The 25276-nt window shown below is 40.8% G+C and overlaps 1 protein-coding gene across 8 annotated transcripts; it reads left to right on the top strand.

Moving 5' to 3' along the window:
* The first annotated feature begins 5443 nt into the window (after nucleotides 1-5443).
* On the top strand, nucleotides 5444-25246 carry INTS10 (integrator complex subunit 10). 8 transcript variants are annotated; one of them, XM_063156506.1, is made up of 18 exons: nucleotides 5444-5598; nucleotides 6460-6527; nucleotides 7213-7316; nucleotides 8328-8467; nucleotides 8961-9042; nucleotides 9350-9490; nucleotides 9868-10039; nucleotides 10496-10665; nucleotides 13047-13180; nucleotides 13939-14092; nucleotides 14721-14803; nucleotides 15534-15686; nucleotides 16813-16921; nucleotides 17249-17328; nucleotides 17782-17944; nucleotides 18987-19080; nucleotides 22937-23014; nucleotides 24891-25246. In XM_063156506.1, exons 1-18 carry the CDS (start codon nucleotides 5470-5472, stop codon nucleotides 25045-25047), a joined length of 2211 nt encoding a protein of 736 aa, XP_063012576.1. In that variant the 5' UTR covers nucleotides 5444-5469; the 3' UTR covers nucleotides 25048-25246. The 8 variants fall into 8 exon arrangements, with proteins under 8 accessions (XP_063012576.1, XP_063012574.1, XP_063012575.1 ...); XM_063156504.1 differs by having other exon boundaries at nucleotides 18978-19080; XM_063156505.1 differs by having other exon boundaries at nucleotides 13936-14092.
* Nucleotides 25247-25276: the final 30 nt, after the last annotated feature.

Genomic DNA, 25276 nt, shown 5'->3' with positions numbered 1-25276 from the left:
AAACTCCCCTCCCCACTTAGACCATTCAGTGTGCTGTTGGAAAGCAATTCTGAAAGGCACAGTACTTAGAGAGGAAACCTCTAATGCAATTCCACTGGGATGTTGCAGCCCCAGCAGTGCTCTCTCACTAAAGGAAATCAGTAGTCACATGCTGCTGCCTAGCTTTGTGTGTAGTGCAGAGGGCTCGAAAGGCCACCAGAGACTGCAGTTACGTGGAATGAATGAACCATCCCTCCCAGGAATGATGGCTCCATCACTGAGGACATCTTTAGGGGCTGAACCCGTGTACATAAGGTGAGCAGAATAACCTAGTTAAACATTAGTAAAGCCACACTCATCCCCACATACAGGAAACTGGCACACAGATCTCTGCAGGTGAGGACAGCGCCCTGCATTCCTTTCACAAGCCATGGAGATCTGAGCAAAGGCATTCAGAGCATTGTTCAACCTACTCCAACCTGCATCTGGTCTGCTGAGCTGCCTTCTGGACTTCACTGCCTACAAAGGGAACCCATGATGGCTTTCCCAAGAAGAGGCTGCAGACAGCAACATTTTTAGAGATGAGTGCCACTCCAAATGACAAGGCGATGAATGCCTGCAACGTGTGTGCAGAAAGAACTTGCAAGGAAGAATGGCATTGGTAAGGGACAGGAATAGAAAAGGGAAAATACAAACTGTGGAATGCACTTTTCAATGTGACTGCAGAATTAAAAGTGGGGACAAACATATGCAGCTGGTTAATTTAGAATTTCTCTTCTATTTATACATCTTTTGGAGTTGCCACAGGGACATAATGAGCCTGAATATGTGCGAAGGCAGCAGAAGGAAACTAAGTATATGCAGGAGTTAAAATCTCTCTATTTGTGTTCTTTCTCTACTTTATGAACTTCTGTATGGAAAAATTACTGGTTTAACAGCTTCTCTTGAAATCCTTCCAGGTGAAAATTAATTTCTCTCCTAAAAAGTGTTTCCATAAATGACAGGCTAAGTTTCTGCAAAAAGTACCTTCACCTTAGAGGTGAAATACAGCATTTTCTAAGCTTTTAGCCCCATAAATTTAATGCAAGGTCCTATTTGTGCACCAAGCAGTGTGCTGCTTTATTCTGTTTTCACAACACTCGACAACTCACTGTGTCCAAAGCCCCAGCTGTAGTTTCACTGGAGTCATATGGGCGTAGATTTGGCCACACGAGAGTAGAGTGATTAATAATTCTGTCTGTGCTGTGTGGAAGATAATTACAATCTGGTTCAGTTCCCCAGATCTAAAAGCTAGGCAGATATTTTAACACCTCTCACAATAATAATACCTGCTCATAAGATTACCTAAATGTTTCCCCCTATAAATCCAGACTCCCCACCACTCATCAGTATCACACTGCAAGCTGAAGGAAACTGGAAATTTGTTCTTTTCTTGAAATTGATTTTTTGTTTAATTTAGTATAATAAAAGTAGATTAATTTGCATGTTGAGCAGGTGGCTGGAGCAGATGATGTCCTGATGTCCCTTTCAACCTAAACTATTTTGATTCTGTGAAAATGAGGTCAATTATTAAAAGCTGCCTTGGGCTATTACAGAAATTAAGTGGACTGTGGCCAGCTTCAGTGTTTTGAAGCCATAATTTGGATTAGACTGTCAACTGCAGTTTTAGAGTCAAAGATCTCCATTATGTCACTTTGGGAGAAGCTACCAGATCTGCTGAAACATAAACCATAAGCATTTGAATTGATATTGCCATCTATGAGGTCGTTAATGGATATCACTTTATGGAGAGGGTTCCCACACATCCCTTGCTGCTCCACTCTTGGGTTCCCAATCTCCATTTTTTTTTCCCTTCTTATCTATCACCCAGTCATCCAATCTCAATTTAGTGTTCTTCAGCTGCAAGAGACAAAGAAGACACTGAGAATTCTGAGTGACCAAATGCCCAGACAACTCATGTCAGCTGTAGAAATTCCTCTGCACAAAGCAAAGGACACAGAATTGACAAAAAAATCTACAAAATAAGAACACCATTTGCATGATCCCTAGTTTTTGTGTAGACTCTACTATACTGCTAGCTCAACACAGACTGTCTTCTCCAAGGTCTCATTCAGAAGATGTTGAGAAGATGACCCCTTTCAAATCCTTTCAGTACTATGCAAAGCTTTAGCTTCCTTGTTACCCATGCCAGACATCAACTCCTGCTCCCCAGGCCTAAGGAGTGGCTATCAATTCAAGCCCTCACCACTCAGCACAGCATTTATCCCAACCTTTGCACTGCCACATCATAGACCACTTTATCCCATACCTAAAACCCAACATGCACACCCTTAGGGCTTGTTGTAAATACTCCAGTCCTGTGTAAGTGACAGCAGCCTATGGCAGCAAGCCAGGAAATTCAACACAGAACAAATGCTATCTGGTGGGATTATACTGATCCAGAAATGTGGAAGGTGGAGAATGACATTCAGAGCCCTTTGCTGCTGCCAAGTGCCAACCCAACACCTTTCAAACACTCTCTTGGCTCATGAAGACTCACTTTTGTGGTGCAGAAGGAATTTGCAGCACTACCACCAAGGTCTACAATATGGCCTTTGCACACACCATGTATCCGTCCCTGTGCTGCATCAGCTACTGCCTGAAATATCTCTGTTACTCACCAGCCTTCCTTAAGAAATGGGACAATCTTCCCAGGGAAAAATCATCCTTCACTACTGCCTTGAGGTCAGTGCTGCCTCTTTCCTGCTACAGAAGGTCACAAAGCCTCTTCCTGAAAAACAAGGCTCATGTAGGTATTTCAGCTGAGTCCTGTATTCCTGCAGGAAGGAGGCTGAGTGCACTTCCAATTGTCTAGCCAAAACTTTGAGATGCAGCATGTCCTGCACTGTGGAAATCCAAACAGCACAATCTGGGCAAGAATTCAGGAATGCCACAGTAAGTGGAGAGGAAGCTTCAGACCCTGACAGGCGTAGCCCAGCCCCACCACCACCTACACTCTTGGCTCCTGAATGGGAGAGGATCATGCAGTGCCATTGGCACATCAGTAGTTCAAGTTTAGAACAGCAGTGGCTCTAAACTGTTGGCCTGGCTAAAAGCCAAGTTTATATTCCAAGTACCTTCAAATGCTAGTCTAATGTCACCTATTGCAGACACAGTGCCCATATTCTGAAGAAGCACAGTGCTCCTCTTCCTCCCATCCACAAACCCATTAGTGGTGTTTCCTGCTTGCTCAGTGGAATCACTTGCCCCAATCCCCTGCAAGTCTGATCCTGCCGCCTGTCTTGTATCTATATGAGGATCACAGAGCAAACAGTTTTACCTCCTAAGTCCAGGGGTCGGGCAGCCTGAATATAAGTCCTTTCTTGGGTTTAAACTCTTCCAAGCCCCAACCAGGCTGTGCCCTTCAGACTTCTCTTCTGTCAAGTGATGCTGTTTGTACCATAAAAAAGTGGACCCTCGACTTCTTGCCTGGAAGGGCTGAGTGGACTGGCAAACACATGAAGCATTAGGAATGCAGAGGCAAGGATTCAACAACTCTCTGCAAGAGACAGCAGTTCTTCATTTGAAAAAAAAAAAAAAAAAACCAAAACCAACAAATTATTTACAGTTTTAAAAGAAATTTGAAAAAAAAAAATCCAGTGTCCTGAGGACACACAGGCATACACAAAAGGAAAAAAAAAGATAAAAGGGTGTTTCTAATTTATTGGAAGTATTCCCCTTTGCCTAGTGGATTAAATACAGCAACATCTTGCTTTCAGGACACCTTGTGAAACTGGTTAAAAAACTGCCATCTCTCTGCCTAGCTGATATCTAGCTGATGTCTCAGGGGTGAGTCTGCACCAGCAATTTTTTCAGGGCACTCCTCACACATCCATTAATTTTCAGAAATAACTGTTAGTAATCCCCTGCCCACCCATTTCACTCCTGCAGCACCCTGATTCTGGCCTCACAAGCAGCATAGGAGGAACCCCAACTAGCCCATCAGCTCTTGCTGGGCAGTTTCCAAAGAGACAGAATACACAACTTTATTACCATATTCAGTCCCACAATGCAAAACTATTATTATTATTATTATTATTATTATTATTATTATTATTATTATTATTATTATTATTATTATTATTATTATTACTACTACTATTCAGTCAAATTTGGCTGTGTACATCTGCACAGGCACGTGGGGAAGAGCTCTGGGTAGACCTACACACTGGCCAATGATGAACATTGCTGCAGTTGCAGGGGATTGCAGGGCTGTGAAGCCATGTTTAGGAACCTGTGCCATCCCACAGCAGTTTGTAGCTTGATAGCAAGAACAGAAGAAGAGGAGGCACCTGTTTTACGAGGGACTGACTTTCTGCTGTGCCTTTGTCACCTCTCTGTGGTGACAAATGGCCACAGTCTCTGTGTGAATCACCGCAGTCACCCCAGCAGGAAAGCAAGGATCTTGCCTTTTACCTGCAAGAGAGGTTATAAGTCTCTTAAAACTATTTGCTGAAAGGATTATTGCACTAGCTCTGAGATGTGTAATTTATGGATTTAATCAGTGGAAGTCCCCAAGTGCAAAGTTTGTAAGGTCTGTCGCAACATCAGAAAGAAGAGCCTACTTGAAAGGAACAAAGAAAGTGACAAGGAAAGAAACTGAATATTTTTACTAAGTAACATAAGGGGTTACGCTTGTAATCAAGCCTCCTAACATTAAAATCTAATTATAAGAAGCAAGACTCTGTTCCAAGCTGATGAAAGGTGGATGCACATCTGTGGTGAAAGGTCCTGCTTTTCCTTGGCATTTGCCTGTGGTGACTTTAGTAGTGGACTGTAAGAACTTCAAAGAACACTAGCCCAGGCAGCAGTGCCTTGGACTTCCCGAGCGGGCTTTGACCAGCAGCAACACCAGCCTTAGGAGGGCAGCGCTCGCTGCCGCCCACATCAGCGCTTTGGCTCGCTCGGGCCCAGCGGACCGGCAATCACGGGCCCGCTCCGACACTCCGGCCACCGAGAGCAGACCGGCAATTGCTGCCCCGCTCCGACACGCCGGCCACCGAGAGCAGACCGGCAATCGCGGCCCCGCTCCGACACGCCGGCCACCGAGAGCAGACCGGCAATCGCGGCCCCGCTCCGACACGCCGGCCAGCGAGAGCAGACCGGCAATCGCGGCCCCGCTCCGACACGCCGGCCACCGAGAGCAGACCGGCATTCGCGGCCCCGCTCCGACACTCCGGCCAGCGAGAGCAGACCGGCATTCGCGGCCCCGCTCCGACACGCCGGCCACCGAGAGCAGACCGGCAATCGCGGCCCCGCTCCGACACGCCGGCCAGCGAGAGCAGACCGGCAATCGCGGCCCCGCTCCGACACGCCGGCCACCGAGGGCGCTGCGGGCGGCGCGCTGCGCCAGGCTGGGACGGAAGCGCGAGCGAGCGCAGCTCGGGGAGCGCCGTGGCGCATGCGCGCCGCCCGGCGGCCGGGGCGGAGCCAGGCCACGCCGGGTGCAAGATGTCGGCGCAGGGGGACTGTGAGTTCCTGGTGAAGCGGGCCCGGGAGCTGGTGCCGGGGGACCTGTGGGCGGCCAAGGCCTGGCTCATCACGGCACGGAGCCTCTACCCCGCCGACTTCAACATCCAAGTGAGCGCCGCCGCTGTCGCACACGCTCGGTAGCGGGGGCCGCGTTGCGGCCCTGCTTGATTGACAGTCAGCTCAGCCAATGGGAGCGGGGGGGGGGCGGGGTTGCTGGGTGCCGCTGTGACTTCGCGGCTAAAAAACAAAAGAAAACCCTTTACTACTACTGCTACTACTGTACTTAGTTAAAGTATCTCTCCTCATTATGGCTTCTGTGGAATCTTGGGGGCTTTGCATTGCATTTGGCTGGGTTCAAACCCTGGTCAAAGGACTCTCTGAATTCCAAGTTTTCAGTTTGTGTAAAAATTAAGCCGGGTTTTCGCCATGGAATGTTAAGGGTTGGTTTAAAGATCATCTGGTCCAACCCCAGTTCCATGGGCAGCGCCACCTCCCACTGGACTAGGTTACTCCAAGCTCCATCCAGCCTGGGCTTGAACACTTCCAGATGTGAGGCACGCACGGCTTCTCCGGGCAGCCTGTTCCTGTGTCTCACCGCTCTCACACTAGAGAATTCCGTCATTATATATTATATAAAGTTCCCCTCTTTCAGTTTGTACCCATTACTACTTGTCCTAGCACTTCCTGATGAAGAGTCCTTCTCTGACTTCTCTGTTGGCCTCCTTTAGATACTAGAAGGTTGTAAGTGTTAATGATATTAAGTATATTTTCAAGAAGAATTTTATGCCTAAATTAATGTGTGATTAAATTGTCTAACGCACCTTCTAATTTCTGCAAATGTTGCAGTCCTTTTATTTTCTATTATTCATACTGCTGTGGTAAATCGAGGGCAGTTTTTTAGAGTGGAGGGACTGATGTGATTGATAAATATATTTGGGAAAGCTGATGTTGCGTTCTTGCATGCTGCAGTATGAGATGTACACTATTGAGAGGAATGCTGAGAGGACAGCGTCTGCAGGCAGGCTGCTCTACGACATGTAAGTAATCAGAGCTGGAACTCTGCTTTTATCCCAGGTGCTCCATTCATGGAATCAGTTTGGAAAAGACCTCTGAGATGATTGAGTCCAGACTATGACTAAGCACCACCTTGTCAACTAGACTGTGGCACCAGGTGCCACATCCAATCTTTCCTTAAACACCTTGGGAGGGTGACTCCACCACCTCCCTGGGCAGCCCACTCCAATTGTAATTACCCATTCTGTGAAGAAATTCCTCCTAATACCCAACCTAAACTTTCCCTGGCATCTTAAGACCATGTCCTCTTGTCCTGTCACTGCTTGCCTGGGAGAAGAGACTGACCCCACCTGGCTACAGCCTTCTGCCAGGGGCTTGTAGAGAGTGATAAGGACACTCTTGAGACTCCTTTTTTCCCGGCTAAACAACCCCAGATCCCTCAGCCACTCCTCACAGAACTTGTGCTCCAGACCCTTCACCAGCTGCACTGCCATTCTGTGGACAGATAAATGTCAGGATTTCCAAAAATATAAACTTAAGAGTTTTTGAAAATCTGTGTGGGTAAGTTAAGCACAAAAGGTCTAATTAATTAAAAATAAACAATGAAAGGTTTTATTTTCTGTTTTGCCCAAACACATACTTTTATGGGAAGGCTTTGTCTTTGAGACAGATTTTGAGATCATTGTACATTCCTTAACTTTGTTACAGGTTTGTCAATTTTCCAGACCAACCTGCTGTGTGGAGGGAGATCAGTGTTATTACATCAGCATTAAGGAATGACTCCCAGGACAAGCAGACACAGTTTTTAAGAGGTAAAGATTCTACCCTGAAGTAATCTAAAGATGAGCCCTCTGATTATTTATCTAGTTTGACAAGTAAATGTCAGTTTTTCTAACTTTGCCAGTGGACTGCAGGGTTTGTTTTTTTCTGTCAATTCATTCATAGCAGACTTCATTTGGTGTGTTAGGCTTAGGAAAACGAGGGAACATGACAAGCTGATTTCCATTGCTTTGTCTCTGATATAGGTAGGCCTACTCTGCCAGAACAAGAAGCACGGAGAAGAGCAATTGAATGGGAAATAAGTGGAATGGGACTTAAATCAGAGATTGCAGAAAGCAGTGTATGGTTGTAAAAATTGAGTGAATTCTTGTTGATGTAGTGAGGGATATAAAAATGAATGGTGTCCAGAAGGGCTTGGCATTCACTGCTGGCAACCACAGGCAATTTTGAAAGCAGGATGTACACCTGAGAAACTGTAATCTGCTGTTTGAATACATGCTTCAGAAGCTCTAAGAATATTCCAGTTATGAAAACATTTGATTTTTCATGGGATCTATTTATTTTTGAAAGCAAATGCCTAAAACACATGAGAGAATATGTGAGTTTCTTTTTAGTGCCTCACTGGATGTTTAAATTGAAAAAACCCTACATTTTAGTAATGAAAGTATTAATTGTAGAAGTAGAATGTAAGTAAAAAAAGAAATAAACAGTTTTGAGAAAGCATCTTGAAATGTCCAATACTGAAGTATTGGGATTTAGAGTATTCCACTTACTAGTAGTCTTACTTGTCAATTCAAGGTCCTTGCACCCAAATAAACACTATTACAGATGAATATTTATTTGGTCTTCTCTGAAAGAAACAGACTTTTTTTCAGATACGTGTGTTAAAAGCAGAAAAAGCATAAGGAAATCCCTTTTTGTTCAGCAAAGCAGGGTGATTGACTTTTATGCTTTGTCATATTTACAACTATTTGTCATATTGTCATATTTACAATTCAGACACCACAAGTTAAATGTTTCCTTTTTTTTTTTTTTTTTTTAAGGATTATTTGAGACCCTTCCTGGTCGGGTGCAGTGTGAAATGCTCCTGAAGGCAACAGAGCAGTGCTTTAACACGTTAGAAAGGGCAGAAATGCTCCTTCTCCTTCTGCGGCGTTTCCCAGAGACCGTGGTGCAACATGGGGTAAGAGAAGAGGAACTCACAGTAATTATTAAGGATATTGGCACTCGGTTTTTTGAGGTTCTGCTGAAATGTGTTTTCCTTAATGAGAGGGTGGGTCTTTTTATTTATGTTTAATTGTAACATATAGTTCAGACTGCTGTATCTTGAGCTTACCACCAGGAAGGGATTGGGCAGGATACAAATGGAAGCGAATAAAACAATAGTTTGTTTTGTAAATGAAAGAATAACAGTCATATATTGCTTTCATTTGTCTTTGTGTGTCATTAGTGAAACAGTTTCATGCACAGTTTTTCTCTTGGTCTGGTTTTGTTATCTTCTGACATTGCTTTTTATCTGCTATTAAGTGTGGATAGTTTAACTGTGTATTGGGAGTCTGGCACATACTGTTGCCATAGAATTGTTACTGAATTACTGTTCAACCCCACTGAATTGCAGTTCAAAAAGTTTCTGAAACCACTGGTCCAGTGTTTGATTGTCACCTCTGCTCACACAGGTAGGCCTTGGAGAAACATTATTAGATGCTGAAAGTATTGAAGACCAAGAATCTCCAGTGAATTGTTTTAGAAAATTATTTGGTAAGAAAATATTAATGTTCTTGTTTTACAGTGCTACTTTGTAGTGTGGCAATGTTCTGAGGTCAGTAAACTTCTTTAATGATGCTATGATTAGAAAACTGCTTTAGTCAGAAGAGGCTCAGGCCATGTTAATCCAGGCTGGCCATATGGTACAAGTTGGTCCTGGAGCCATTCATGTGAGGTTCTTTCTGGTGTCTGGTCAACCAAAGATGAAGGCTCCCATTGCTGATTGAGAAACCTTACGTAGGAGAAATAGAACAAAACCCCTCACAAACCTAAAGGATTTTTTGTTTGTTTTCTATTTTAGTTTGTGATGTTCTTCCTCTGATAATTAACAACCCTGATGTACGACTTCCTGCCAGCTTGTTATATAAATATCTGAATAAAGCAGCAGAATTTTATATTAATTATGTAACTAGATCTGCGCAGACAGAAAGTCAATATCAAGGTAAGAATATTTTCACAAAGTCAAGCTTTCTTAGAATGTGTCTTAGTATCACTGATGTCCATAAATAAAACATGCATTGTTTTTATGTTAATGTATCCCACAGACAAGGATACCACTAATAGTAGTATTTAGTGTTTCTTAGTTCTTTGATTCCAAAATACCAAGATGGTGCTTCAGCTACTTAGTCATGATGCTCATGATGCTTCAGCATATGAGAGGTGGGACGAAATGCCCTTATCTGGCCAATCTGCTCTCTTGTACAAAGGCAGAAATGCCTGCTGCTCCCTCTTAAACATAAGTTTTACATGTTTTCTTCTTGAAAATGCATCAGTTTGTTTGATTTCTTTATGAAGGGAAGAATGTGCTGGTTTTCCTAGGTTCACAAGATTCCTCTGATATTATGTCTCCAAGCAAGCGCAGCTCTCAGAAATATGTAATAGATGGTCTCACAGAGAAATCATCCCAGATTACAGATCCTTGGGAGAGGCTGTTTAAAATACTGTCTGTGGTGGGAATGAGGTGTGAGTGGCAAATGGATAAGGGAAGAAGGTAAGAAAGCTCTACTTTGCTGGGTGTTTCCCCTCATGGAGAATTTGGCTTTTTTATTCTTAATAAGAACAATTCTCATTGAAGAACAGTTTTAACACAAAAACATTTTTGGTAAGTTCACAGCACCTTTTCTTTCAAGACTGTACAATGGAAAGCAAAAATGGGGCTCTAGAAAGCACTTTCAAATTAGTCTCTAAAATCAGCTTTTGATGATGTTAAAAGTCATGCATAAGCACTATAGTGCTGTGGGTAACCTTCCCTATGTGCCACAGTAAAGAGAAGCATGGTAAATGTTTTGTGAAATTTCACTAGCATGTATTCCCAGCCTCCACTGATTTGATGCTGGGAGATATCCTCAGCAGAAACATTGAGATTTTCATACTCACTATGCATTCTTTTCTTTAGTTGCAGAGTCTGTGTAACATCCTGAATTCTTGTTCTCTCTCTTTCCCTCAGGAGTTATGGTGACATTCTGCATCGAATGAAAGATCTCTGCAGATACATCAGTAACTTTGATAGTGAAGCCCACATTAAATACAAGAATCAAGTAGTGTATTCCACGATGTTGGTCTTCTTTAAAAATGCTTTTCAGTATGTCAGCAACATCCAGCCATCACTCTTTCAAGGTTAGTTTCTAATGTTTCAACTTCTGTAACGATCCCTTCGTGGGTTCATTGCTAATGTCTTAAAGATACTTTCTCATTAGTCTTTTGAAACTTTCATCTCACAAAACAACATTTATATTTGCTATGACTTGTCATAATTCTCCCAAACCATTAAGCTTGCCAACAGTAGTTCATAACAAATGTGTAGTGGATCAGACCAAAGATCAGTCTAGCTTAGCACTGTGGTTTCAACCTTGGCCAGCATTAGTTGATTGTCTAGCAAGGAGAAAAGACAGACCAAATGTTATGGGAAACATCCTTAGGGTTGATTCCTACTCTTCCATGAGCATTGTGTTTGTTTCATTTCTCCTCTGATTTTGTTTCTTTGAAGCTGACATTTTCCTGCTTTCTTTCAGTCAAAATAAGTGAAGATATTTTTGCACTGGAAACACACAAATTTGTAATTAAGCAAACAAAATTGAATAGGAAAAGATTTCCTGACATTCACAAGCTTACAACTTGTCTTTCTTTATATAGCTTAAGCCTAATCTTTGAGGTGTGTTTTGCACATTTCTCCTAATTAGTTACCTGTGCATTTTCCTACCCACTCACATCTGCATTTGAGACATGCTAACATTACTTGGAGCACCTTGGATTGCTTGTTTTGGCATTAATTGGACTTTTCAAGGGTGGCCCAGAAGCTGAGGAAAGTTTTTTGGGTTGATGCTTTTGGGGTTTGTTTATAACACTCTCTGCTAGAAAACAATTAAAAACTCTGTAAACTTTGATTCTGGAGCTCAGACAGAAAAACACAGTGCTGATCTTTGTATGCCTGTGTAACTTTCAGTACTGTAAGAGAAGGTCTGCGGCCCCAGTCAAGTGTGACAGTGGATTTTCTTTTGTTTTAGGACTGGAGGTTTTGCAATAAAGACTGCGGTGTACTTCTAGTACTGGGAGGAGAATACTGGTTTGGAAAGCAAATCACTTAGCTGGCAATAATTTAAGTCAGTATGAGTCAAAGAAAAACCCAATATTTTTCTTCTCTGGTGTTAAAACTAGGCAGCTCTTGAGGTTCTAATGGTGAAACTCTTCCAGCATCCCAGTTATGGTATACTTTGCATTAATGAGAATCGGATATGAATCTTCTCTATTTTCAGTTTTCACACGTGAGATTCTGACATAGTGGAATACATGATGGTACAGGAGAGGTGATTGCAGTGTGCTGTAGGTGCAATTTCAATGGTGGAATTTATTGACCTGTATTTGTTAGGTAGAGCAAATTGGCTGTTTCTTCTAACAGGAGCTTCTGTTGTAGTGAACTCAGTACACATCACTTTTGAGTAGATGTGAAAAGCTTAATAGAAGTTTTTTTTTAATGTCAAGAGATGAAATGAATCATCTACTAAACTCTCAAATTAACTCTTTGCGGTTACAAGTGAAACCTTAGCCTCATATCTTTCTGCAAATAGAAGAAATGCACAAACTGAAAGTACTTGTTTGCACTAGTGTCTTACTGAGATTTCAGAAAGAGAAAACTGATTAAAGGATTCCTCTTCCCTTTACATTTCTCTTTGACTGAGCTTTGCACATCTATATGCAGCTTGATTGTGCAGGAGAAAATGGTTTTGGAAGGAAAACTGTCTCACTCGTGATCACATATCCATGTTGGTTGAGATTAAGAAGTGTTGTTCCTATTTTATGTCTAGTGAAACTTAAGCACTGGAGTGTGAAATAATAGGTACCAGATCCTGCTGAATGTGACAACAGTAAAAGTAGAAATTGTTTTCTGTGTTTCAAAATGAGTATTTTCTATTTTTTGGGAGTGAAGATGAGCTCTGGCAGTCAACTAAAGGTTTAATTCTGTTTACTAAAATTGGTGGGGACAAAACTGACACTGAGTGATCCTACTGGGGAAATCTTGTCATAAAATACACAAACTTCTTTGTGGGCTGGGTGCCTGTCAGCATATTGGTTTGCTTTCTCATGAGAAATATTTTGAGAATATTGTTGTGCTTTGCCATATTTGTGGCTGTTAACTTCAGAGCCGTTTGTGCTTCAGAGTTCATCTGTTGAATAATTTTACTTATTTAAAGCAAATAATGCTTGAACAGAGAGCACCTGCTGCCTGAGTATATTTTATGCCTGCTCCAGAAGAAAGGGATTCAGAAATACTCTGAAGCTCTCAATCAGACGCTGGTGATGTCTGCTAAATGCACTCTGACTGTATGGCTGCATTGAGGAAACCACTGCTTTACCAGAATAGTTTAAGTGACTTAATTTAAGATTGTTTTCTGTAGCATTATAGTCATTACTTGTGAAGGAAGAAACCCCAGCTTGCTGTAGGCATAAGACCTTTCAGATCAGTTTAGGACAATTGTGAATTAATTTATCTTTAAATCCAGGTCCAAATGCTCCCAGCCAAACTCCTCTGGTGCTTCTTGAGGATGTACCCAACATCTATGGAGATACAGATATTGATCGTAACAAACACATACACAAAAAAAGGAAACTTGCTGAAGGAAGAGAAAAAACAATGGTAACTTTTGTAGACTTTTTAATTCATAACAAGAATGGCATTGCTACTGGAATTTAAACAACAATGGCTTTGACATAGATGTAAAAATGATGTAAAAAACGTATTTTTAGAGCTACCCTGAATTAGCTGTTTATGACCACAATTTTCAAACATTTTTTTCCTAAAGCCAGCAAGAATGAAGCCATTTTTGCACCAATTGCTCTAGACACATGTTCTGCTGTGAATGCCTTAACTTAAAAGGAGTTCAGCAGAGGCACTTAAAAAAGTAGCTATAGCAGTCAGGTAATTCAGGTAGTAGCTATAGCAGTCAGGTATTCTACAGGTAAACTAACAAAGTAATTGACTTTTCATGATTGGAACTGTCAATATATCTATTGGTTTAATGGTAGAAAATGACTATTTATAGAATTTCTCTGCTATAAAGAGAGTACAAGGATTTCCTTTGCATTATGCCACTGTAGGCTTAAATGGAGTCGTAAAGTGTGAAGTGTGTATGTACAGATAATCTGGATGAAGCTCAGTGGTGGTAAACAGAATAAATTTGTTTGGGATACTGCTCATCACACTGTGCCACTGAGTTCTTGGTAGCAAACCCGATGGATCTAACCTTAAAGCAAGCTAAGTGAAAAATCACTTAAAGCCACTTAAACTAGGACTGTGGCACCTCTACATAACTGTCTTCTTGTGTTCAGTGGAACTCCTGAAGAAAGTATAAATTAAGAAGTTAATCTCTGTGTTTTATACTGACTTCTAAGCAGAGCTCAGATGATGAGGATCCTTCTGGGAAGGCAAGAAGTCGCCATATTGCAGTAAATAAGGCTGATCTTGCAAATTCTATTGAGGTATTAGAGAGTTTCAAACTGGCAAGAGAGAGCTGGGAGCTGCTTTATTCGATGGAATCCCTTGACAAAGGTAAGGTATTGCATTTAGAATTGCATAGACTTTCTGTGTAGAAATCACTTTTTTATTGTTAAAATGGAATTCCTGCCATTATGAATCCTTAAAATTGAAATTGCTTTGTGTCCTGAGTACTTCTGATAGAAGTTCCAGTAAGAAGCTTTATCAGTTGTTGCATTTCTGAATATTTTGTTGCTGTATTGCATTTCATTCTTGATGCATCTTTGCTTATTCACCCTTATTTCTCTTGGAGCAGTTGCTCAGTAGTAGGGCTGATAGTGCTCAGTGAGGATGTGCTGCTTTAGTTCATGATTAAGAACTTGTGTTTCTACTATGTCTCCCTTTCTGGTAATAACTGGTGTGATAATCTTGAAAAAAAAATCTCTCCTAAAAAGCAGGCAAACAGTACCACCTAGCTGCTTTTAGGTTTCTTGGACATGGTGAAGAGAAGCATAATCAAAAAATGAGTGTATAGGAAGAGGGTATCCTATATGTGAAGGATTTCATCCTCTTACTGTTTTGGTGCCATTTTTTTAAATTCTTAAATTCAGTTTATATATATATATATTATTGATGTTTAACCCAAAGCTGTGAAACGTTTCATATTCTCTTTGGTTTTTTCTTCTCTAATCATGTAACACAGAGTTCACCAGAATTTGTTTGTCATGGAAGACTGAAACCTGGCTTTGGTTAAGAATCTTTCTTACAGACATGATCATCTACCAGGTAAAAAAAAAGAATGCTATAAACTAGGAAAAACACCATCCTTGTGTTGCTCTTCTTTCTAGTAAATAGCAATTTACTTCTTTCTTGTAAATAGTAATTCTGATTAGCCAGTTTGACTGCTTATAGTGTCTTTTATGCCTTAAAGTAAGACTCTTCTGGGGATAGAGCTACACTGTTTGCACCACAAGCTTGATACACTGCTTTGGATGTTTCTGTCCCCATAGCTGTTGTTTGAGTCCAGCTAATTTTGGCATATGGAAAAACATCTATGTTCTCCACAAAAATTAGGCTGACTGTGCTCATTCCAATTCCATCTACAGAAGAAAGCTTGTTCTTTATTTTTCCTTTGTGAGTCTTTTATTTTTGCCGCTACTTGTGCCTGAACAAAAGCTATTTCAAACTTTATTAGTCTAAATAAAGTAATGATTAATTCAAGAATATAATTATTTGATTCAGTTACAAATATGATTTTGTAAACTGTAAATTTTCGTAAATTTTTAAAAAAGAATTTTGTTTGTCTTCTGACTGCCTTGTAAATGATTAACTCACACACAGTCTTGTACACAACTCATCACTGGAGATTATTTGTTTAGATTAAAATTTTGAAGGCTTCTTACTTGGACACGCACCATTTTGAAAGCTTTCTGTAAGAGAACTTTTTCTCTATCTCTCTACTTACTGCGTAGAAAAGACCCTAACAGTTTGTTTTTTTTAATATTCTTTTTCAAAGGGGCAGTACAAAAAAGCAATTAGCAGCCTACATCACTTGGCAGCTCTTCAGGGCTCTCATTCTCCCCAGCAAATTACAGGACAAGGATCTTTAGAAAATCAGCGAGCACTAATCCAGTTAGCATCGTGCCACTTTGCCCTTGGAGAATATCGGGTATGTACAGCATTCCACACCCTGGGCCTTCAGCAGCTGGCCCTGGGCTTCCCATTTCTCTTTTCCCTTAGAATTTTCCTGGGAGCCTGCTTTCAGCAGCATATCAAACATAAGCCAGGGTCTACTGAAAAATCCATGCTTTACTGGGAGAATTATACTTTGTGCCACATCAACTGACTGTCCATTAGCAACTCTTCATATATATGTGTATAGTCTTTTTGATAGTGAAGATTTGGGGGGTTTATTATGATTTTTGGTGGCTACATGTGTTTGAGTTGTCTGTAAATGTATCCTTAATTTGAATTCCTTGATTTTACTGAATTAGTTCCTTAAACTGAAGGGGAATTCTTTTAGATACAGGCTTCATGTGGCAGGGAAAAGAAAAAGTAAAGGAACTTCTGTGATAATCTTAAAAGAGAGTTAGTTATTAGCTGACGATATGAAAGACACCAGAACAATATTGTCTGGCCTGACCTCTGAACTTGCTCTACTTTTGCAATAGATGTTTTGTTTGCAATTTTTAATATTGCAGCAGTGTGTGATGGTCTGAGGTCAGTCAGAGTCAGCACTGACAATAAAGGCTCTGTCTCTAAGGATCTACCTCATCCTGGTACTGCTGGACAAGTGCTTTTGTCCCTTCCCTTTTAATACTTTTTCACTGGAAATGTGATCATATATTCCCACAGACTCCTTGCCAGAAAATAGCATTAAAAATTCATTGAATTTCCATCATGCTGTCAGATTGCCATTTTCCTTTCTATTTTTACCATGAACAAAATAAATTTTACAAAACTATTTTAATAATTAATTTAAAAACTTAATCCTTCAAAACAAAATAATTTTGATTGCAGTTTTATTGATCTTATCCTCTTGAAATCAAGAATGCCAATACAATTTTTTCGCAATTAAATTGATGTATGTAGGCTCTCAGAAGTTGTTTAGTGACAGCCAAGTGTTTTTGCTTTGCCAGACTGTACTGTGTATTAAGTCAACCCAAGTTCTGGCAAAGAATTTTGTGATTGATTTGTCCTTTTGTGGTGTCTGAATTTTTTTATCATTATTAACATATTGGAATATTTAAGAAGTTGAATTTAAATTTAGCATTATCATGTCCCTTCTTTTACAGCAAACGTGCGAAAAAGTGCTTGACCTCATGTGCTGTATTTTACTTCCAATTCAAGAAGGAGGTAAAGTACAAGAGGAGCAACCCAAAGTCAAGTCAAAATTCAGGAAAGGTATGGAGTTGCTATTACCCTAAACTCAGTGTTAGCTGAATTTTTGTATTATGAAACGGGAGGAAGTTTTTGATTTCCTCTTGGTTTTGTATTGAGGTTTTCTTGCTTGTACCTTTTAAAGTATATTGGTGGCAAAGTCCTACCACAGGAAAAGAGAAGTGAAGAAGAAAAATTTAAATGTTTCACTTCACATTTTGAATCAGTCATAATTTACATTTAAAGCTTTCCTCCCTACCTGAGATGTGGTAATTTTGGATTTGTTTTGCTCCATTTCAATTTCTTTCAACCTACCTGTTGTGAGACCCCTAAAGAACTGTTCTGTTGCAGGGTCTGATTTGAAGCTTTGGCCCTGTACCAGTAGAGCTATCATGCCTTACTGCCTTCATCTGTTGTTAGCTTGTTTCAAGGTAAGATAGCTCCAAGCTAATTGGAGCTTTCTTGTCCTTAAGGGCTAGTTTATGTATCCTGAAACTACATGGCCATATCCCAGGGCTGTGCCTCAATCCTTCTTACCTAAGTGGGTATGGGGAGAGTCTTCCTTCAGAGAGGGGAGTGGAGTTTTGAAGGAGGAGGGTTTGTTTTCTCTTTTTTTTCTCTATTTGTTTTAGTTTTGAGCAGAGAAGATAGAAGAGATCTCAGAATTTTTGTCTTTGTTCAGACTTCTCTTATAATCAGTGGGAGAGGATTTGGTATTTTGTCTGGAAATTTCCAACCTACTTCAGAAGTGTATTTCATTCTGCCTTAATATATACTTTTAAAGAACTTCTGTATTTGCACAGATCTAGGTGAGATAAATCCTATATGGTTTTGAAAGCAACGTGTATTTCCTGATTGTCTGAATATAATTTTTTCCCCTGTAGCTCAGAGCTTTCACAGACAGCAGAGATGATATGGCCCTGGGCCATGTAGTTGTTCTGCTTCAGCATGAGTGGCCAAGGGGTGAGAACTTGTTCCTGAAAGCCATCAACAAAATCTGCCAGCAAGGAAACTTCCAGTATGAGAATTTTTTCAACTATGTCACAAGTATCCTTTCTCTAACCAAGAATGTCTTTCACATCCTGTGCTGTAGTGTTGAAAAAGCTGTTCGTTTCCACAGCAGCTCTTTCTCTGAAACATATTCTGTATTTATTTTCATTCCAAGAAAACCTCTTGTAGTAGGCTCAGTTCACAATGGACTGTAAATATGCCTCCTGTGCCTTGGCACTTGAGAGTACCCTTAAGTACACTGCCATGGCATTTCCACTCAGGAAAACAGCAGGAGCTCAGGCTGCTCATGCAAGTGACAGCAATCTCTTCATTAAGAAATACAGGGCATTATGTACAAAGCTGTTAACAAAAAAGACAAAGTGGTACCTGTGCTGCAGAGCTGCATGATTTTGGCTCTTGTTTGTGAAATGCTTTCTGTGGGTAACATGTTTGGATTGAGTAAGATAATGAGCTATGTCAAAGATCATGCAGAGCATGTCTGATTTATCTGTTCAGCTGTCTGACATAAATTTTGATCATCGTACACACAAATTGACAGTTTCATGTTTAACCTAAACAGACAACTAGCCATGAGCCTCAGGAAGCAGTGGGGTCTAACTCCTATCTGTGACAACTGAATAAGCTGTTGTGTTAAAGGAAATGGAAAAAAAAACCCCCACAAAACAAGCAGCTAAACAAAGGATCAAAGTAGAAAACTAAAAAGGGTGATCATGTGCCACTGTGTTGGCCCTTGCTTCAGATGCAGTGTCAGTTTGCACTGCTTTCATAACCTGGAGTGCAGGAAAAGGAAGTGAAACCCAGGGAATTTTGAGATCAGCCTTCTTTACCTCTGACTACATACGAAGAAACAAAGAAAGAAAAGAAACTAACGGATGTGTTCTTCACTTTGAAAAGCCATTTCTCATCAGTTTGTGGAGGATTAGGAATACATGCTGTGATCTTCTTTATCACTTTTAATAATGAGGTACTTCAGTAGCTTTTTAGTTTGACTCTCAGCAGTGTGGCTTCAGATGGGAGGCATGAGAAAGAATGTTCTCAATCATCGTTTCCCTACTCAAATCTTTAACATTTTCTTCAGATATTGATATGTTGGAGGAATTTGCTTATTTAAGAACACAGGAAGGAGGGAAAATTCATCTGGAACTGCTGCCAAATCAAGCAATGTTGATCAAGTAAGGATAAAAAAGCATTTACTGTTTTCTTTGGCAAAAAAAAAAAGGGAGTATGTTCTGGTTGTCTTTGCTTTCATGTTATCTTCTGGATAGTTTGTCATGTCTTTGAGCTTAAATTTAATGAGTTCAAACAAGGCCGTGATTTTCTTTTTCTGACTCCTGCTGATCTATGTATTCTTTTGGGGGGGGGGTTCTTCAGCTTCAATTCCTGCTTTTACAGGACTTTATTTCTGAGTGTGGCACTTGCTTTAGAGTGATTGATATTAAAGTGATTATGGTTGTGCTCTTTCAAGTAGACACTTGCACTTTACAGGAATTCATCAAATAATTAGGCATGAGTGCAAGGTGTTGTTACTAATTTTGCTGAAGAGTAATGCTGAGCGAGAAGCACTATTTTGCTTATTTTTGTAAACAAAATTCATGAAAGACCACTGAATGATGAAAAATTTCGGTAAAAATATAAAATAAATTACATTCCAGCTACACTCAAGTAATCTTTCTGTTAGAATTAGCAGGTCATCTTATTCTGCTTAGCTTATTACAAGGTGCTGAAATAAATTAATCATTTGGATTAACTTCCTAGGTGTTTTTACTTGTTCAGTCTTGACTCATAACTATCTGCTGCAGGGTTTTAGTGGCATAATATTTTGGAGTATTCTGGTTGTTTATGAGAACTTGTAGTATTTTGCTTCCTAAAAGGGGGACTGCTTAAAGTTTGTTGAAATTCCACTTAGGGAGTTGTATTCTGGCTATTCACTAACCAGAAATAGGCTGAAGTTTTCAAAATGGGAGCCTAACATCAGACAATGGGATCCAAATTTTAACTAGTAAATAGATTTTCCAGAGATCTAGGTAACCAACACAAAAGTGAGATACTAGGTATAATTAAAGGAAAAGTAGAAATTCAAATGTTTAATTATGTGATGGAGAATTTTCTTTTTTAAGCTCTAGGTTTTCAAACTCTTCCCCTTGCCATATCTTAGTGCTTGTAACCAGCTGTATGAAAACAAGCTTCAGGGCATGCTGCACCACATAGGGTGTTAAGTGATAAGCTGTGCCAGCAAGAGGGCTTAGCACTGAGGACTCCATCTGGTAACTTTTACCTGCTGTCTCCGTTTCATTGCACTGGGTCAGCGCTGTTTCTCTTGGCTCCTTTTGATTGGCGTGGCCACAGTTACTCTCTGTTCTGACCCCCTCGGTCAGGAAGGAGGTGGGGAGAAGTGTTTCTAGCAGGACAGAATCTCTCTTTGACCTCCTTTTGATCTGTGATGTTTCCTCAGTGATGGAAAGGCTTGTAGAACAGAAGTCCATTTCTTTGTGCTCACTGAGCCAGAACAGTCAAGTATCCTGTCCAGCTGGAGAAGCTGTGTACAGTGTTTCATGTGGCTGTGTAGGGCTGGAAGCACTTCACCAGAGAGCCCATGGAAGGGATAGCTGAGGCCATAAGTCACTGGTCAGAGATGATGTTTCCTCCCCTGGTACTGCAGGTGTTTTTTAGCTGGACTGGCTGTGAGGCCCAGGGCTGATGTCACCCACCAGTGTTGACCCGGTTAGCTCACAGCCTCCCCCAGCTGGGGTTTTGCTAAAGTGTGCCACTGTAGCCCTGTTTCCTGGGACAATGGTTGGTAGGCTCAGTATCTGCAGACTGCTTATATCTTTCAAAACTATCACCAGTTCTGGTTGGATGAGCTGCTGCACCATCCTCCCATGAATTAGCAGGGACAGCTCAGATGCTGTTCATTCATGCTCAGAAAGACTCTGAGTTCAACACAACAGGCCAAAGATAAAGCAGTTGTTCCTTTGTCTGATCTTTTCTCAGCATAAATGTAGTAATCCTGCATCTTAATGGACGGGAAATGTATTGCAGATATTATATGTCTTTTATAAGGACTACTTTTTGATGACTGACAGGGCATTTACAGGTGAATTCCTCATTCTTCTTCCAGTACTTTTTTCTAAGTACTTTATACTTCATAGGAAATTATATTCATTTTTCTGAAGTCAGTACAGCAAACTATAGTATGCTTTTACAAAAGATGAAGTAAGATCTTGGTAGTCTGCAGACTTATAATTAGGTTCTGCAAAATATTTCCCTTTGCTTGCATCCACTGTGGGAATGAGAAGGTCCATGGTTTGGGTTTTAACTGGTGATACAGCCAGCTCATTCTCTTTGTGGTGTTAACAAGATTTGTTTTATGAGCTTTGAATCCAGCACCATTAAGGGCTTTTGAACTCCTGTCTAGAAAAGCCAAGTTTCACAGTTTATCTGATATTCATGTCAGTAGGGGCAGTTAGCTGGTGAGGCTAAAGAGGAAAAGAGCAATATGCAGGAAATTGCTGCTTAATATCTTGCTCCCGTTTTTGATAAATCTTTCTCTAATTAATCTAATCATAGCCCACCTAATGGCATAAACTTGATTGGAAAGCTATGTCCTTCCTTTTACTTATATTCCCATCACATCTCTCCTTGGGGACTGAGGAAGTTGCTTTGAAGTGAAACAAAGTATCTTGAAAGTGTAATTTTTACTCTGTGTACATGGGTATGCTTAGTTCTGACTGCAGATCTTGCAAACAGTAGTGAAGACACAATTGCACAAAATTCTTTTTGCAAACATCTGCCACTCTGGGACCAATAACATCTTGCTGGTCCTTTGTATTTTCTGTTTCCCATATCCATTTTTGCAAATACTGAACTTACTCATGCCAAGAATTCTTGAAAAATTATCTCATTTGATGGAATAATTTTTGTGGCTATTTTATTTCAGGTTATTGTAGCTGTATTAGAGTGTTAAATGTCTCATCTTTATTTGACTTCTATAAGCTCTGTATCTATCAATAAACCAGAGATGCTAACCCAAATGCCCACCTATGAGATCTGAAGGTAGGCACCTAACTCAGAATTACAGGAATCTAAGTGTGAGTTTTGCTTCTCTGCTCCCTTCATAGCATCTCTGGGGGTGAATGGTGCACTCTCTACTTCTTAAGATTTAGGTGACATAAGAGACTTCGATTAAGAAGCTAAACCTCTCTCCTATATACCAAAGTTCTCTTTTTTCTTCTCCTTAAGTGGAGTATTACTCTGGACTGAACCTGTTATTATCTTGTTCTAGATAGCACACAGAGATAGAAGTTTAATTTCCTGGAGAAGACAGACAGTCTTTCAGCTGAGACAGCTTTTGGTGGTTAGTTCCTGTAGCCCTGGTCATAAATAGGAGGTTGCTCTGAGCGGGCATTTGTGCTCTGGCATTGTACCATGCTCTAAGAACTGTTTTTATATGCAGTTAGAATTTGTAAAGGTGGAACAGTCCATCTGTGGGCTAAAGAAAAGATACTTGGGCAACCTTTAACAAATACCGCCATGTACTCAACCTGGCTGATACCCGCTGTGCATGCGCCCGGCTTGGGCTCAGCAGCCAATCCCTTGGCCCCAAGCTCTGGGCTCTCCCAGTTTGCTGACATGCTCTTGCCAGTACTGAAGGGAAGCTGTGGTATCTGCAGTGCTCCTCTGATTAAATCTTTTCTGACTGACATGCTTCCTTGGAAGAGCTGTGACAGTTCATCGTAGTACAACTGTGTATTGGTTTTGCACCTGCTGCTGTCCTTTCTCCTGGTGTAACTGTCCAAAAACATGTGTATATATTTAGACCACAGCTGTAGAACAGCCTTGCAATGAAGTCTGGAGATATTTGCATGTTTGATGCTGTTAGAGTCCTGCACCCCTTTGGCTGCTCGGTGGTCATACTGCTGTGTGAGCTCACCCTAGTTTTCTGTTACTCCTTTTTTGGAGAGTTGTTTTGCACCAGAGGGGGAGTTGGTGTGTGGGTGTTTGAATGCTGCTATTTGCTGTTTTTTAAAGGACCTCTAGCCCTCCCATGGGGTTACTGCAGCAGGAATTCATACCTGTGCTACAGCCCAGCATACAGACTGCTGACAGGTACCAAGTGGAAAAACCCTGCTCATAGTGTGCTGTGTTTTGTCAACATGTTTTACTGCCCATGATTTTCAGCAATTTGTTACTCAATATTTATCTTTTCTTTTTATTTCTTCATTTGTGCCTACATTGCCTGGCAAACCATGTTGTTCTATAATAACATTTATTTTTCTTTTTCCCATAAGTTGCCAGTATCCGTGTCCTTTCAATTTAGTAATCGCTATTGAATTTAAACAATAATGTAGAAATCCTCAAAAGTTTTACTGACGTTCCATCATATATTAGCAAGAGCATAACCCTTTATTTTCAAGATACTGGTTCCTGGATCCATTTGAGGCAACTTTTCTTCATTTAGGTTGTTCTGAATTCTGTTTTGTGTTTTCCAGCTGTAATATAACTCATCCTCCAAAGTGCTGCCGGCTTGCTCAGTAGCTGTAGGTTGCATATTCTCCTTTAGGCTGTAACTGACCATAGCACCCAGCTGCCAGCAATGTTGAAGACAATAAAGACTGAAAACAGGACTTATCCCATAGCCTCTGAATATATTGTAATGTCTTCAGTTTAGGTTTGCTTCACTTAGCATAGCTCACAAGGAATTGCCCAGTAGGCTTTGCCTTTTCCATGTGTTGCAAAGGTCTCTACTGTTTTGGCAGAGAAGTCTCTTCTCAAATGCCAGACTTACATGAAAGTTTTGTGGTATTGTTGGTGAGGGTAATCCTCAGATGTTTCCCTTCCTTGTTCCCAGCATCTCTGGATGGGCACAGATGCCCTCACCCTTTATTTTTTTTTTCTTTCTGTCTTTCAGTGGGCTTGCTGGGTTCGGACCAGCTATTCCCTTCTTACCCATGATTCAGGACTCATCTCAGCATTAGCATTATGCTTTTCTCTCTAAATTAATTTATGTTGGTTCCTTTAGTAGTGTTAAGGTTTTCATTTCAGGGCATGTCTTTTTCTCCCCTTCCCAAGCAGGGCTTGCAGGTAGATGTTACAAAGTCTTGATCTTACTTACCCAATTCTGGACCAGTGCAAGTAAAGTGCTTTGGTGCTGCAGAACATTGTTTTAAGGACAAGATTTAGGTGTTGAGGCCAGCATGAGGACAAAGAACTGTTCATAAAAATGGCCTTTAACAGAGCAATATCCCATAAGTTTTCCCAGCCAGCACTGCTTTAGCTTGCTCAGGAGCTGGACCTTTGTTCTGTTTAAAAATAAGTCCTGAACTTGTGCTCAGAATAAATGTAACCCCTTGCCTGGTGTCTAGTATCTTCATAAGAGCTGGCTTCTACAGATGCAGTCTGGCATGATTTGGGTTTTGTGAAGTGCTCACTGTGCCCTTCACTAGCCACAGCATTATCAGTGCCCACAGGGTTATAAAGCTCCTTCCTGCACTTTGATATTGATAGAAGATGCCCTCTGCTCTTTATGGTGGCACCTGTGCTCCAGAGAAAGCAAGTTCATCTTTTCACTCTTCTTTCAACCCCAACCATTTATAGAGGTGATTACAGGGAAGAAGTGGCCTAGGCAGCAAAGGTACAGGGGGAAAAAAATTCCTTTCCCCAAGCAAGGAGAACTCTGTACTTGCTGGGTTAAGAGAATAGATTTTCCTGTTATCCAGAAGATTGGCATTATTTCCCCCTTCAGCAGTCATAGTCAAAGCAGTGAGAACATAGATTTTTTTGCAGCTTCTGTTGAAAGACTTGTAACCTACTAAACATGATTTTTAAAAAATAGCATAGCTCAGGCTCTTTGACTCTCATTAAATAAACTCAGCTATGGACCATAAATATATAGTAGGTGACACACAGCACCTTTTAAAAGCCTGTAGTTCACTAGATAACCATGATTTGATGTTGTCTGTCTCTCTTTCCTCCACGGCTTAAGGCACCACACAGTTACCCGGGGTATAACGAAAGGAGTGAAGGAGGATTTCCGCCTGGCCATGGAGCGCCAGGTCTCGCGCTGTGGGGAAAATCTCATGGTGGTCTTGCACAGGTTCTGCATTAATGAGAAAATACTGCTGCTGCAGACTCTTGCTTGAACGGACTGGAACCTGATGAAGTGTCTTTTATGGAGAGAGGGGAAGGCTCTTTGTATGAACAGGCAGCATAGCAGTGGAAAATCTCTTGTTCAGAGGGTCAAGAAGTTCCCTGTAAGTTACAGGTTCTGCACTGCTTGATTTCTTACGTGAGTAGATCAAACTTTATAAATAAAACATTGTTTAAGAAGTCTTTATAATATCCTATTTGTTTTGGGTTTTTTTTTTTCCA

Source organism: Melospiza melodia, chromosome 5, assembly GCF_035770615.1.
Source record: "Melospiza melodia melodia isolate bMelMel2 chromosome 5, bMelMel2.pri, whole genome shotgun sequence".
Lineage (NCBI taxonomy): Eukaryota > Metazoa > Chordata > Aves > Passeriformes > Passerellidae > Melospiza > Melospiza melodia.
Note: the sequence above shows the minus strand (reverse complement) of the source record. Positions and strands in the feature narration are given on the sequence as shown.

Bases quoted from the DNA above. Each gene is read 5' to 3' on its own strand.
- INTS10 (XM_063156503.1), top strand. From the start codon at position 5,470: ATGTCGGCGCAGGGGGACTGTGAGTTCCTGGTGAAGCGGGCCCGGGAG. The intron at 9,043-9,349 runs GTAAGAAAATAT...TTTCTATTTTAG, and splicing joins TTGTTTTAGAAAATTATTTG to TTTGTGATGTTCTTCCTCTG. The intron at 16,922-17,248 runs GTATGGAGTTGC...GTTCTGTTGCAG, and splicing joins CAAGTCAAAATTCAGGAAAG to GGTCTGATTTGAAGCTTTGG.